Source organism: Diorhabda sublineata, chromosome 4 (assembly GCF_026230105.1).
Source record: "Diorhabda sublineata isolate icDioSubl1.1 chromosome 4, icDioSubl1.1, whole genome shotgun sequence".
Classification (NCBI taxonomy): Eukaryota; Metazoa; Arthropoda; class Insecta; order Coleoptera; family Chrysomelidae; genus Diorhabda; species Diorhabda sublineata.
Genome location: NC_079477.1, coordinates 9,248,268 through 9,262,505, shown reverse-complemented (window position 1 = coordinate 9,262,505; position 14,238 = coordinate 9,248,268). Strand labels below are relative to the sequence as shown.

General features: G+C 33.4%; 1 protein-coding gene across 1 annotated transcript in view; it reads right to left on the bottom strand.

Moving 5' to 3' along the window:
* Positions 1–14,238, bottom strand: part of LOC130442699 (intraflagellar transport protein 88 homolog) — a 29,988-nt gene extending 15,750 nt beyond the window's left edge. Inside the window, exon 1 of the mRNA XM_056777029.1 lies at positions 14,018–14,238. Within this exon, the coding sequence (XP_056633007.1) occupies positions 14,018–14,161 (144 nt within the window). The 5' untranslated portion in view covers positions 14,162–14,238. The remainder of the gene's footprint in view (positions 1–14,017) is intronic.

Below are 14,238 nucleotides of genomic sequence, written 5' to 3'. Positions count from 1 at the left end.
GACGAATTATATTTTATTTGACGATAATTAAATACCTACTTATGTTTAGTATTGAACATTTGTAAACAGTCATTTATTCACATTCACTATTTTTATTCCTTTATGAAAAATAATTGTCTTAAGAATAACTCACTCGAGTGTATGATCCATTTTTGACATCTGGTAGGATCATTCACAGGAAATCGGTACATTTTAATTGTAGGATCTGATCTCTTACTTAGTCCACACTTGAAATAAATACACTTATTTCCAACCATTTCTAAAAAATTGAAAAGAAGAAGTGATTATTTGTTATATAAATACATTTTAGTAAGTAGTTCGCTAAATATACAGTTTTTTTTTCGAAATTGTAAGCTGTAGCATTTATACATCTAGCGCCTCTTATAATTTGAATATATTAACTAAGAGAGTAGTGATGTATATTAATTGTAATAATATCCACTTACCTTAAAAATTAAATATATATCCAAATTCAAAGATTCTCAAATAAAATCCAAATGCACAACCAACGAAACTTAACAATAACACAACGAACACAATAAAATAATGAACTCAAATTGATATGCTATAGGCACCCAAAATAAGAAACTTTACAACACAGCTTAAGGGTTGAATATAATATTTTAAATAATTTTGGCACCATCTATTATTGGGGTAATTCGGCAACCAAAGCTAATAGTCGGAGAGCTGGTTGCTACTTCGACTAAGGTACTTTCACAAGGCTGAAACTTTTTCTATATGTTATTTAATATAGTTACAGTAGAAAAATCTGGCAGGGATAACGCGGTTGCAAGTATCTGTAAAATGGACCGAAAGTTGCTAAGACGGGTAGTACAGTATTTTCATCACAATCGTCTACCGACCCTGTCGACCCTTCAGCTAAAGAATTTTTACCTGAATATAAGGTTGACATACAGGTAATACATTCTTAGGTAGAGGAGTAGAACATTTTAAGACAAATTTCCGTTAAGTTTGTCAGTTGCAACGCTGCTTATTTTGGAGCAAGTTAACTTACATAGTTTCGTCTAATTTACTAGCGAAATACACAAAGAATTGCATTTTTATACTATTTTTGGATACTTGATTGTTCAATATCCATTTCTTTCCATATTTGAGTGTTTTTAGAGTCAGTTTTCGACTCAACTGTATATTTCTTTCATATCTCCGCTACATTATTGTGATCAGTTGTGCGTAATAATTTTTTATAAGTGAAAAAAGAGAAAAGACTACTTGTTTTCATTATGGAAGCGCAAGAAATGATCTGTGTGTTTTGTAAGGAAAAAAATGATAATAAATTGATTAAATTTAAACCTCAGATTTTATCAAAAAGCCATGAGGTATTGAACATTAGAAAATCTCTGAGACATAAATATAGTGATATTGTTTTACCTGATGAAATAAACGATACAGCAGGATATCATAGTGAATGTTACAAAAATTTTTCTGCAATAATGACAAAATATTCGTCGGTCTCATGTGAATCTGCAGGTGAATATTATTTCTTTAATATTATATTACATATACATTTTTTTAATTTAATTTTTATTTTAATTTCATTATTTCTTGTACATTTATGTGTAATATCACGTATTTATAACAATTTCTTTTCCAGAGAGCGAAGAAAATGTAGAGGACGACGATGTAATTTCGAGAGACGAGATTATTCCTGACGAAGAGGGAGATGAATAATTAGTTATTGGAAAAAAAAATTTTCTTAAGTATTGTAATTAAAGTATTAAGCTTTTGTAATTAAAGAAAAATATATATGAAATTACTTGTATCATGATATTTTATTATAAATACCTAACTTCACAAAATAGTTTACAAGATATTTTCTTTAGGAATTAGATTTGGAAGATCGTACCAGCCGTCTTAGCAACTTTCGGTCCATTTTACAGACACTTGCAACCGATTTTTTTTTATATTCAAAATTGTTTTGGTGAAGATACATTTTTTTAAATAAAAAATTTGCAATATGCAAAAAACAGTGGATATCGTTGCAACCACGCTAACCCTGCCAGAAGTTGATTTTTCTACTTTAACTATATTAAATAACATATAGAAAAAGTTTCAGCCTTGTGAAAGTACCTTAGTCGAAGTGGCGACCAGCTCTTAGACTATAAGAAAACACGTAATTCAAGCTACGACGTACAGTAAGAAAAAACGTGCTGTGGACGCCAACTCTCCACTGCCATCTATTGATGGCGTCCACCTCGTCAAATGATATCGTCATAAGGTTAACCTACTATCCTATTCTTTATACAATGATAAAACTAAGCATAGTAATAATCAAAAATAATCTTGACAACGCTGCCGAGTGTTAAATGGAGAAATGTCAGATGATTAAATCATGCACTTTTAGATTAAATACTAGCTTTTACCCGCGGCTTCGTTCGCATCGAATCCATTAAATAAGTATCAGAAATCATTATAATAGAAAAGAACGAACTCTGTAGCTATATAAGAACCTGAGATATAGATCTTTGAATGTAGAAAAATTGCCAAAAACCTACAAAAATCCATAACTCCGCATTGAATGTCCCCGCCTAGCTCCTCTCCAACTCAACCGATTTAAGTGTTCAAAAACTAAAAAGGAAGAAGGTGTTTCAGCGAGTGTTTTTAAACCAAAACGAAGTCTCTATCTTAAATAGAACCTGAGATATTGAGGATAGAACGTGTGTATGTGAAAAACTCCCATAAGTAATGTACAGGGGGAAATCGCATTTGAGTATAACTTGAGAATGGTGACAATTAGATGAAATCCGATGGTTGAAGGCTGATCTGTGCGTCAATACCTTTCATTAAAAAAAACTAAGCAAATCGGTTGGGCAGAACGCCTGAACGGACTCGGAATGGAAATCATCAATTTTTTTAATATATAAGATAATAAGTTTTTGTCAAATTTTTTGTATTTATGCACTCAAGGTAAGTTTAAAATCATGATTCATAATACTTAAGCCAAAAAAAAAACGAATTAAAAAAAATTATTCTAGTTACATACGCCGTTTATCAAGGAAACTTAAAAGCGCAGCAGAAACACTATACTTTCTGAGAAATTGTTATTTAACAACATATGCAGATAAATCTTACTTTCTTGTAATATCATTTAATAATATTCATTCTCTGTAAACTTGTAATTGCTAGAATAAATATATTTTTTAAAAACGAATTTTTCGTAAAGAAAACCAAAATTGGCGCAGTCAGTAGGATCGCGCAAGTCGTCGAAATCAAAAATCACTAAAATGTTTACGGGCATACAGTGCGTAACAAAATTTCGGATCGTGCGAAATAATTTAGTGACTTCACGGCTTTAACGTTTCAACGTTTTAAGTGCGAATCCAACGAACAATATTACACTAGCAATTATCGTGCAATTGCCCTTTAGTGGTGAACATTGGAGGCAACAGGGAATCATCGAGGGAGAAGATTTTAAAAGCCTGTTCTTCAGAAACGTAAGTGCCTTATTGTCCTCTTCTTGCCTTTCCTACCTTTTTTGGATTTCGGAAAGATAGTATTGATTATTAAGTTTTAAAGTTTCAAAAACGAATATAATAAAAAAAAAGGAAATTATCAATTTATGAGTGAATTAAACTCTAGTAATCTCGATAACATAGTTCAATTGTTCAATAATGTTTCTTTAGTCGAAAATAACATAGAACAAACTGGTACTAACAAATTGGCTCCTCCTGCAATGAATTGGGATCTTTTCAAATCCAAATTATCAAATATTAAACCTTTTAACGGTGACAGTGAATATTTGAATAAATTCATTACAAGATGTGAGCATTTAATAGAGTCATATAGAATTTATAATGATGCAGAATTAAATTTACACATTATAGGATGTATTCAAGAAAAATTAGAAGGTAGAGCAGCCTTCATGGTCGGTAACAGAGTTGAATTAAATACTTGGCAAAAATTAAAAACGGCCTTATTATAATGTTTTGCTGATAGAAGGGATTTAAATTGTCTTGTGCAAGAGTTGATCAGAGCTAAACCATTAAAAAACGAGCATCTTATTGATTTTGGAAGTAGACTTCAATTAATTCGTAGTAATCCAAAGAATTAGCAATGACCCTAATATAACTGCCGAAGAAAGAAATTGTCAAATAAATCAATACGATAAAACCGCTTTAAATACGTTTATTGCAGGGTGCGACGGTACTCTGAAAAATAATATGCATTTACGAAAACCACATTCTTTAGAAGACGCGATGGCCTATGTGGCCGAATTCGAAAATTTTGAAAGACTGTACGGTTCTTTAAACGATAAAAATAATCGACAAAATACACCTAATAATGTTAATAGACAGCATGCGCATAGCCAAAATTCTGAAAGAGCCAATTCAAATTTTTATAAAAATCTTAATACGTATCAAAATTTTGTACCAAGTAACAGACCTGTTAACAATTACCCGAATTCTTATAGCAATCGACAATACCACCAACCAAATTTCGTACAAAATAGAGAAAGTTGGCCAAATCAGCCGATACCTATTCAATCCATACCACAAAATAAAAGATATTTTACTAATCGACAAGTATTCGGCCCTCCCAAAAATATATTCAAACCTAACCAAATTCCACAAAACCAATTACCAACACCTGAACCTATGTCCACGACATCACGTAATTTTACTGAACGTATTCGAAAACCTATCAATAATAATAATAATAATAGATTTTTTCGATCAAATCCAAACGCTAAACCAAACTTCGTTTCCGAAGAGTTATACTTAAATCAATATGCTAATTCAGACTATAATCACGATAATCAATATGATGAATATGACGAAATAGAATTTGACGAAAACGACGAAACCAATCGCGATGAAAATTTTCAAGCAGCTCGTCCATCAGACGGGAAAACATAGAAATAAATATACTTTCAGTTAATCCGCTACCATATATAGAAATTGCAAATCCAAAAATTAAATTGCTAATCGATACTGGTAGCTCTAAATCAATAATAAGACCTTCTATTGCCGAAAAATACTTTCCAGATACAATTTATCATTCTGATACTACTATATCTACTAGTCTTGGAAGTAAAAACGTTAGGTATCGAGCGCTTATTCCTGCATTTCCTGAACTAAAAAATAAAAACTATCAAATCGATTAAAGATTTAATAGGTATGAATATAAATATTGATTTAACTACTCGAGAACTATTAGGACCTCACCCTAAGATTGCCTTTTAAGTACAGAAAAGTAAACGATATTGAGTTTTCTTTTTCAATAGACCCCGGAGAAAAAACGATAAAGAAATTACCCGTAAATATAGATAATGGGGATATTATTGTAGACACTCGAAAAATAGAAAATATAATAATTCCACAAATTTTATCTACAGCGAGAAACGGTTTCGCACCAATAGAAATTCAAAATCACACAAATAATTCGATAACGATAACACTACGAGAACCAATTCAAGTTACTCCATTTAAATATTCACAATATGAACTCTTTAAATTTGAAAGCTTTGCTAATGATTTTGATGAAAATAATTTCATAAAACCTAGTGACAATATTACCGAATTAATTCGTACAAATCACATGAATAAAGAAGAAAAACAAAAAATTATTTCATTGTGTAAAGAATATTCTGATTTATTTTTAAAACCAGGGGACAAATTGACTTTCACTTCAAATGTTAAACATATTATAAGAACCAAAGACGAGGTACCGGTTCACACTAAATCTTACATATATCCCTACGTCCACAGAGAGGAAATTAGGAGACAAATTCAAGAGATGTTAGATAAAAACATAATTAGACCGTCCTGTTCCCCTTGGAGCTCCCCGATATGGATTGTTAAAAAGAAAATGGACGCATCAAATACCCAAAAATGGAGACTGGTAATTGATTACCGGAAAATTAATGAAAAGACAATTGATGACAGGTACCCGCTTCCCAATATATCCGATATATTGGATAAATTAGGTCGAGCCCAGTATTTTACTACCCTCGACTTGGCAAGCGGCTTCCATCAAATACAAATGAGCGAATGTTCTATAGAAAAAACGGCTTTCAACGTAGATGGAGGACATTACGAGTACCTTAGAATGCCTTTCGGTCTTAAAAATGCCCCTTCTACATTTCAAAGAGCTGTAAATGAAGTCCTTAAAGACATCCAAAACAAAATATGCATGGTATACATGGATGACATTATCATATTCAGTACTAGCCTTCAGGAGCACATACAAAATCTGAAATTAGTATTTTCAAAACTACGCCACGCAGAGCTTAAGATACAACTAGACAAGTGCGAGTTTCTTCGCAAGGAAGTAGAGTATCTAGGTCACGTTGTAACTCCTCATGGGATAAAACCTAATCCGAATAAAATCAAAGCAATTCAAAATTTCCCTATCCCAAAAACCGCTAAAGATATTAAATCCTTTTTAGGACTAGTAGGTTACTATAGAAAGTCTATAAAAAACTTTGCTCAAATTACGAAACCGATGACGATATGTCTAAAGAAAGATCACATAATTAAACATACCGAAGAATTTATTAATTGCTTCAATACTTGTAAAAACATTTTAATTTCAGAACCAGTCCTTGCGTATCCCGATTTCAGTAAACCTTTCGAATTAACTACTGACGCTTCTAAATATGCCATAGGTGCTATTCTATCTCAAAATAATCATCCTATTTGTTATGCTAGTAGAACACTTAATTCCGCAGAAATAAATTATTCTACAATCGAGAAAGAGTTACTTTCGATAGTCTGGTCGTGTAAATATTTTCAACCGTATTTATTTGGTCAAAAATTCACAATTTTTTCAGATCATAAACCATTGCAATGGCTCATGTCATTAAAAGAGCCCAATTCACGTCTTGTACGCTGGCGCCTTAAACTTGAGGAATTTGAGTACGATATAAAATATTTGAAAGGTAAAAGTAACAAAGCAGCTGATGCATTATCTCGATATCCCGATATAAATGCATTAGAAACTGCATCAATGGATGTCAATTTAAGTGACATCGATGAAATAATGAATGAAGAATTTGAAAGAATTAATTCCAGTACTCTCCCGAATTTAGATAATTTAGATCTTACAAATATATTAGATTTAAATAAATTTAACCAAAACGATTCAAACATAGAAAATCTCGCAAACAATAATTTACCAATATTACCTATAACGGAAGAACCAAATCCTAATAATAACGAAGACATTGAAACAGTACATACATCTGTTGAAAATCCTATTCTATCAATTCCAATTACCGAAAAACCATTAAATATGTATAAAAATCAAATATATCTTACTAATGGTCAAATAAATACCTTTAAGGTTAGAAGAGAGAAAGTATTCGAAAATATTCGTCTATACGTTACATTACCAGAAATTGACATCGAAATTAATATAATAAACTTCATTAAAGAATATATTGACCCCAGGCAAAATTATGCACTTTATTTCCAGAACGAACCCTTATCGAGAATATTTATTGTAACTGCACAGAATATGTTTAAGAATTCTGCATTTAAATTTACAATGTGTACCAAATCAGTAACAGATATTGAAACAAAAGAAGAGCAATTAGAAAAAATTAAATATCATCATATATATAAATCAGGTCATAGGGGCATAAACGAAGTTAAAACATCTCTTAGTTGTAGATACTACTGGCCGAAAATGATCGAAGATGTAGAAAACTTTATCAATAATTGCGATACATGCTTGAAAAATAAATATGATAGGAATCCCTCTGTAGTCAAATTTAGCCTAACACCCACAGCGTCTAAGCCTTTTGAGCATGTACATATGGATGTTTTTAAAATTGCAAATAAAATTTATTTAACAGTAATTGATTCTTTTTCGCGTTACGGACAAGCTTACCCCATAGTAAGTGTTACAGGATTTTCCACAGTAGACTCTTTACTAAATTTCATAACTCACCATGGACTACCTCAAAAGATAACAACAGATAGTGGTTCTGAATTTAAGAATTTCGATTTAGAAATTTGCAAACTTCACCATATAGAATTGCACCATACCACAGCGAAAAATAGCAATTCCAACTCGCCAGTTGAACGATTTCATTCAAGTATTTTAGAACATTATCGATGTATACAGGAAGATAATAAAAATTTGACACCGGATCAAATAATGTAACACGCGATTCTTAGTTATAACAATTCAGTTCATACAGTAACAAAATTCACGCCTTTCGAAATTATAGTAGGACATATAAACAATCCTGACCCGTTTGACCTGAATGATCATTTAGTTATATCTCAATACGTTCAAAATCACAAAGAAACCAGTAAACGCTTATATGAAAAAATTAAACAACAAAACGAACAAACTAAACAAAAGGTTATAGAGAAATTAAATAGAAAAAGGTCCGAACCTTTAGACTATTCAAATCAAAAAACCGCCTATGTAAAAACTAAATTAAGAAATAAGAAACTCCCTAAATTTAAACAAACTAAAATAATCAGAGATAAAGGTATTCTGCTTAAAACCGATAAAGGTACGTATCATAAAAGTATTGTCCGAAAACCAAGAAGTAATGTTCGGAAATTGTTACAGGATGTCGACGAGCACGCGAATCCTGATGCTTTACCTGATTCTTCGCGTATTTCAAGCGACCTGTAGTGTAGAAGACATACAGGTTACGAAAATTCAAAACTTCCTTCTTCCTATCCAATTAGGAAACGCTAGATTAGTTTATAGTAAACATACGTTTTTACATTATTTAGATTTAAGCCAACTTATTAAGCAAATAGATAGTCTAGTTACGCATTTCAATTACATAAAAAATAGTATTACAACTGTAACCACTACAAACACTATATCCTATCACGCTTTAGCACAGAACATGTTAATAAGAACCGAATATTTGATCAACACTGTACAGAAAAAATTCGAAAATTTGAATCCTCATATCAGAAATCGAAGAGGTTTGCTAAATGCGTTGGTAAAATAAACAAATGGCTATTTGGAAACCTCGATTCAGATGACGAGATAAAATACGATAACGCAATTACTTTATTACAACAAAATCAAAAGAACATTATCCATGAAACTAACCTTCAAATTTCTCTCTATAAGAAACTCATTGATCATTACAATAAGTCAATTACTACTTTAAATAAAAATCAAGCAAACTTTAATAATGGGTTACAACTATTTTCAGCCTCTGTATATAACAAAATTGAAACACTAGAAAGTTATCTAACGTTTCAAGGTATGTTGTATCAGATTAATTTAGACTGTCAGTCAACAATAACGTTTATAGATAATATTGAGAACGCAGTTGTATTTTCGAAACTTAATTCTGTACATACGTCTATAATTTCTAGTTACGAGATACTGGACATCATTCAACATTTAGGAAAACTATATTCAGAAAAACAGATTCCTGAATTTTCTAACATTTTAACATACTACCAATTTCTTGGAACTCAAGTATCAATCATTGATTCGAAATTAGTCTTTGCTATCCACGTACCTATACTCATCTCCGAAACATTTGAATTTTACCACCTTTTTCCCATAATCCAAAATAATAAAATGTACACTCCTAAATTCCCTTACCTGGCACGAACGCAAAATGAAACCCAATCAGAAAAAGAAGAATGTCCACCACTCGAAGGTACCTACTATTGCCGTCAAAATTTTGTCCAAAGGGATAATTGCACCCTTAGTCTACTTGAAGGGAACACTCTCGATGATTGCCAAATTCTAGAAGTAAATATCGAAGAAACAATCATTCAACAAGTTACAACGAAAGAAGTCCTGATAATGACGATTCAACAAGAAAAAATACTTTCAAAATGTCAATCCGATCGATACCTCGAAATAGAAGAACCATCACTTGTCAAAATCCCAAAAAACTGTGAACTATGGATCAATAATCAACGATACATCAATGACGACGAAATCAGTTACGGTAAACCATTTGTCCTGCCTAAATTAGAAACAAACAAATTATCAACTTCAAAACACTACGAAAAATATAACATAACAAATCTCAATCTCGATGATCTTTTCCAAATCAACGAATTGTCAAGAAAATTGAAGCCGATCCAAGAAATTTCCAATACACAGAGTCATGTAACAATAATCGAAAGCCTTTTAGCGATAATATTCATTATTTTAATAGCAGGTGTTTTGTTTAAATTCAAATCAAAAATTTTAGTATGCCGAAAACACACAAAAGAAAAAAGTCAAGAAAACCTGGAAAGGACCCAAAAATCGAAAAGTCAATCCATACTTTTCGATACTTAAGGAGGGAGGAGTTACATACGCCGCTTATCAAGGAAACTTAAAAGCGCAGCAGAAACACTATACTTTCTGAGAAATTGTTATTTAACAACATATGCAGATAAATCTTACTTTCTTGTAATATCATTTAATAATATTCATTCTCTGTTCAGATCTCTAACAATAACCTTGTAATTGTAATTGCTAGAATAAATATATTTTTTAAAAACGAATTTTTCGTAAAGAAAACCAAAATTTTCTATAGATAAAGTGAAACTCTCTCGGGAGAGCCTGTAACTCCTAGAGAGCGCGTCCCCGGGTGGCGGATAGGGGAATGCTTCCCAGATATGGGTGGTAGGGCGGAAATCAAATACGCCCCGTGGACCAACAGGAAAAATCTGCAGCGTCTGACCCAGAGTGGACGGCTGCAAACAGCGACGGCTCCCCAGGTTAGGGGCGGCTGAACCTACACTCACCAAGACGTCTGGCCAACGTGGTGTTTTATGGCTAAACCCCTCTCATATGAAGACATACCAAAAACAATGGCCCCCAGTGCCCAGCGGCTCGAACGACCCTGGCCAAGGTAGCGGTCAGACCAGTCGTAGAGCAGGGGGTGCTAAGAATCCCTGGGTAAAACAAGGCTGCCAACTTCACATTGCAACTTATAACGCTAGGTCAATTGGAAATGAGGAAAGGTTAACGGAACTACAGTACGAACTGGACAGAATAAACTGGGATATTCTGGGAATATCAGAAACAAGGAGAAGAGGTGAAGAATCCATTAGACTAAGATCAGGACATATCCTATTCTACAAAGGAAGAGAAGATAATAGTTTGGGTGGTGTGGGTTTTCTTATCAACAAACGAATCTCCCCAAATCTTCAAATACTTAAAACCATATCAGATAGAGTTATATACATAACACTTAAGATTAACTCCAATATAACAATTAAAGTCGTTCAAATCTATGCCCCAACAAGTAGTCATGAGGACGAAGAGATCGAGGTGCTGTATGATGAAATCACACAGAGCCTAACAGAAAATAAGACAAGATACACGCTGATAATAGGAGACTTCAACGCAAGAATAGGAGAGCAGTGTAATAGCTCACAGTATGTTGGACAATTTGGACTGGGGAAACGAAATGAAAGAGGGACGATGCTTGCAAATTTCCTGGAAAAAGAACAACTATACATAATGAATACGTTTTTCAAAAAAAGACCTCACAAAAAATGGACCTGGGCCAGCCCGGATGGAATTACAAAAAACGAAATAGACTACGTGCTGACACCAAATAAACATATCGTCCAAGAAGTTGACGTTCTTAATTCCTTTAATACGGGCAGCGACCACAGATTAGTCCGGTGCAGGATCGTATTAAACACAAAATTGGAAAGAGCAAAAAAATTCAATAGCACGCAATACCGTATAGATCCTGATACAATAAGAGACAACAAGTCAATATATAGCAAAAGATTGACAGAACGACTAACAAAGGAAACAACATCATCACACGAGAGCTTGGACGAAACAAACAATAGACTGGTAAAAGAACTGAAAGAAACAACTACAAGTTTAGTATCATCAAAAACTAAAAGAATAGAAAAGTTTACAACACAAACCAAACAGCTACTGGAAAGAAGGAGAGAGCTCATTAAAGACAACAAAAGGAATACAGTAGAGTATGCCGAACTAAACAAAACAGCAAGGAAAATGGCCAAGCAGGACATACGAAAGTATCAAGAAAATCGAATAGAGGAGTTGATACAGCAAAACAGAGGTCTGAACATCTTTAAAAAAGAAAACGCACATAAAAAAGAAATGATCAAATTGAGAGACGGACAAGGTAACATAACAGAAGATCGAAGAGAGATACTCAAGGTAACAGAGAAGTTCTACACAGGTCTGTACGAGTCCAAAATAGACAATGAGTATGTTAGAAAAGCAAACAGTGACCATAAAAACAGGATATGTAACGTTGGCTCCGAGGATCTACCTGAGATTGAAGAGGAAGAAATTGTAAAAGCTTTAAATCAACTAAAAAACGGAAAGGCGGCAGGTGACGATAACATCATACCGGAAATGTTGAAGGAAGGTGGAAGCCTACTGATAAGAGAACTTAAATCATTATTTAATACATGCCTAACCGAGGGAAGAATACCACAGGATTGGAACACCGCGATAGTCATACTGATATATAAGAAAGGTGATCCAAGCAACCTAGAAAACTATAGACCAATCAGCCTGCTATCACAGATCTACAAGCTTTTTATGAGAATAATAGCAAACCGCCTTGAATCCAAACTCGACGCATACCAACCCTATGAGCAGGCGGGCTTCAGAAAAGGCATGAGTACAATAGAACATCTCCACACCGTAAGGACACTGAACGAAAAAGTAACGGAATATAACATCCCATTATGGATTGCCTTCATAGATTTTAGAAAGGCCTTCGACACAGTTGAATTTTGGGCAATTATCAGGTCAATGAAAAATGCAAGAATAGACCAACGATATATTGACATTATACAGACACTAAACGACAACTCAAAAATGAAAGTAAGGCTATATGAAGACACTGAGGAAATCATAATTAAAAGAGGCGTTAGACAAGGAGACATTGTGTCACCCAAATTGTTTACACTGGTGCTAGAAGACGTTTTTAAGAGCCTACATTGGGAAGACAGAGGAATTGATATATCGGGAGAAAAACTAAGTAACCTAAGATTTGCCGATGACATTGCCATTTTTGCCCCAAACAGTGAAGAATTAGAATACAGGCTTATAGAACTACAACAAGAAGCAAGAAAAGTAGGCCTAGAAATGAACATTTCTAAAACCAAATTCATGACAAACCAACGGACAAACAAAGAGAGTATAAATGTGCGAGGACAACAGATAAAGAAAGTGAACTCTTATATCTACCTAGGTCAAGAATTAACATTGGGTAAAACCAATCAAGAACTTGAAATTAACCACAGAATACATCTAGGATGGGCGGCCTACGGGAAGATGCGACACGTCTTCAACTCCAACCTACCCCTCAAACTAAAAACCAAGGTTTACATGGAATGCATTCTCCCAGTAACAACCTTCGGATGTGAAACATGGGTCCTAACAAAGAAAATCTTGAATAAATTAAAGGTACATCAAAGATCAATAGAACGGAAAATGATAGGAATAACGCTTAAAGACCATAAAACCAATGAGTGGATAAGAAATAGAACCAAAATCGAGGACATAGTGAGGCGAATAGGTAGTCTTAAATGGAACTGGGCCGGACATGTTGCTCGAAATAACACCAACTGGAGCGGAAAAATAACAAGATGGAGACCTTGGGGGGAGAAAAGAAGCACCGGCAGACCACAACAAAGATGGTATGATGATATCAAGAGAACAGCCGGACTTAACTGGTACCAAGTGGCACAGAACAGGGAAAACTGGAAAAATATGAGAGAGGCCTATATCCAAAGGATAGAAAACGGCTAGAAGAGGGAGGAAAGTGAAACTATAGAATAATCTTTACCCTACTTGTATCTGCACGTTAGACTAGTGTTACTAGACTTAGATTCACGAAAATATGTTCATATTTCCTTCAATCAATTGCGCAAGTGCAGTCTACCAAGTAATATATATAAATAATAGATTCAAATTATAAAAAAAATGTGATACGATTCTTCAACTATTACATGGATTACAATATCTTAAACTATAACTTAAAAAGTTTCAAACGTTTTGTATTCTGTTTACTAACATTGATTTTTACATTAACAAAAGAAACTGAAATACATACCTCTGTAGATGATCCTAAATGCATTATTGGTTTTGGTGTTGATAATCGGGACATGTTTGTTTTAGTTGTAGCCTCTTCTTTGAAAGTAGATGCTTGTGAGGTTTCCGGCCTGAAATCAGGTTGTTGCACTAAAGCGGCAGCCATTTTAGTTTCTCAATATCAAGCAGATGAAAGTGGTAAAATATGTTAAACTATCTGTGATTACGGATTTTCTAGAAAAC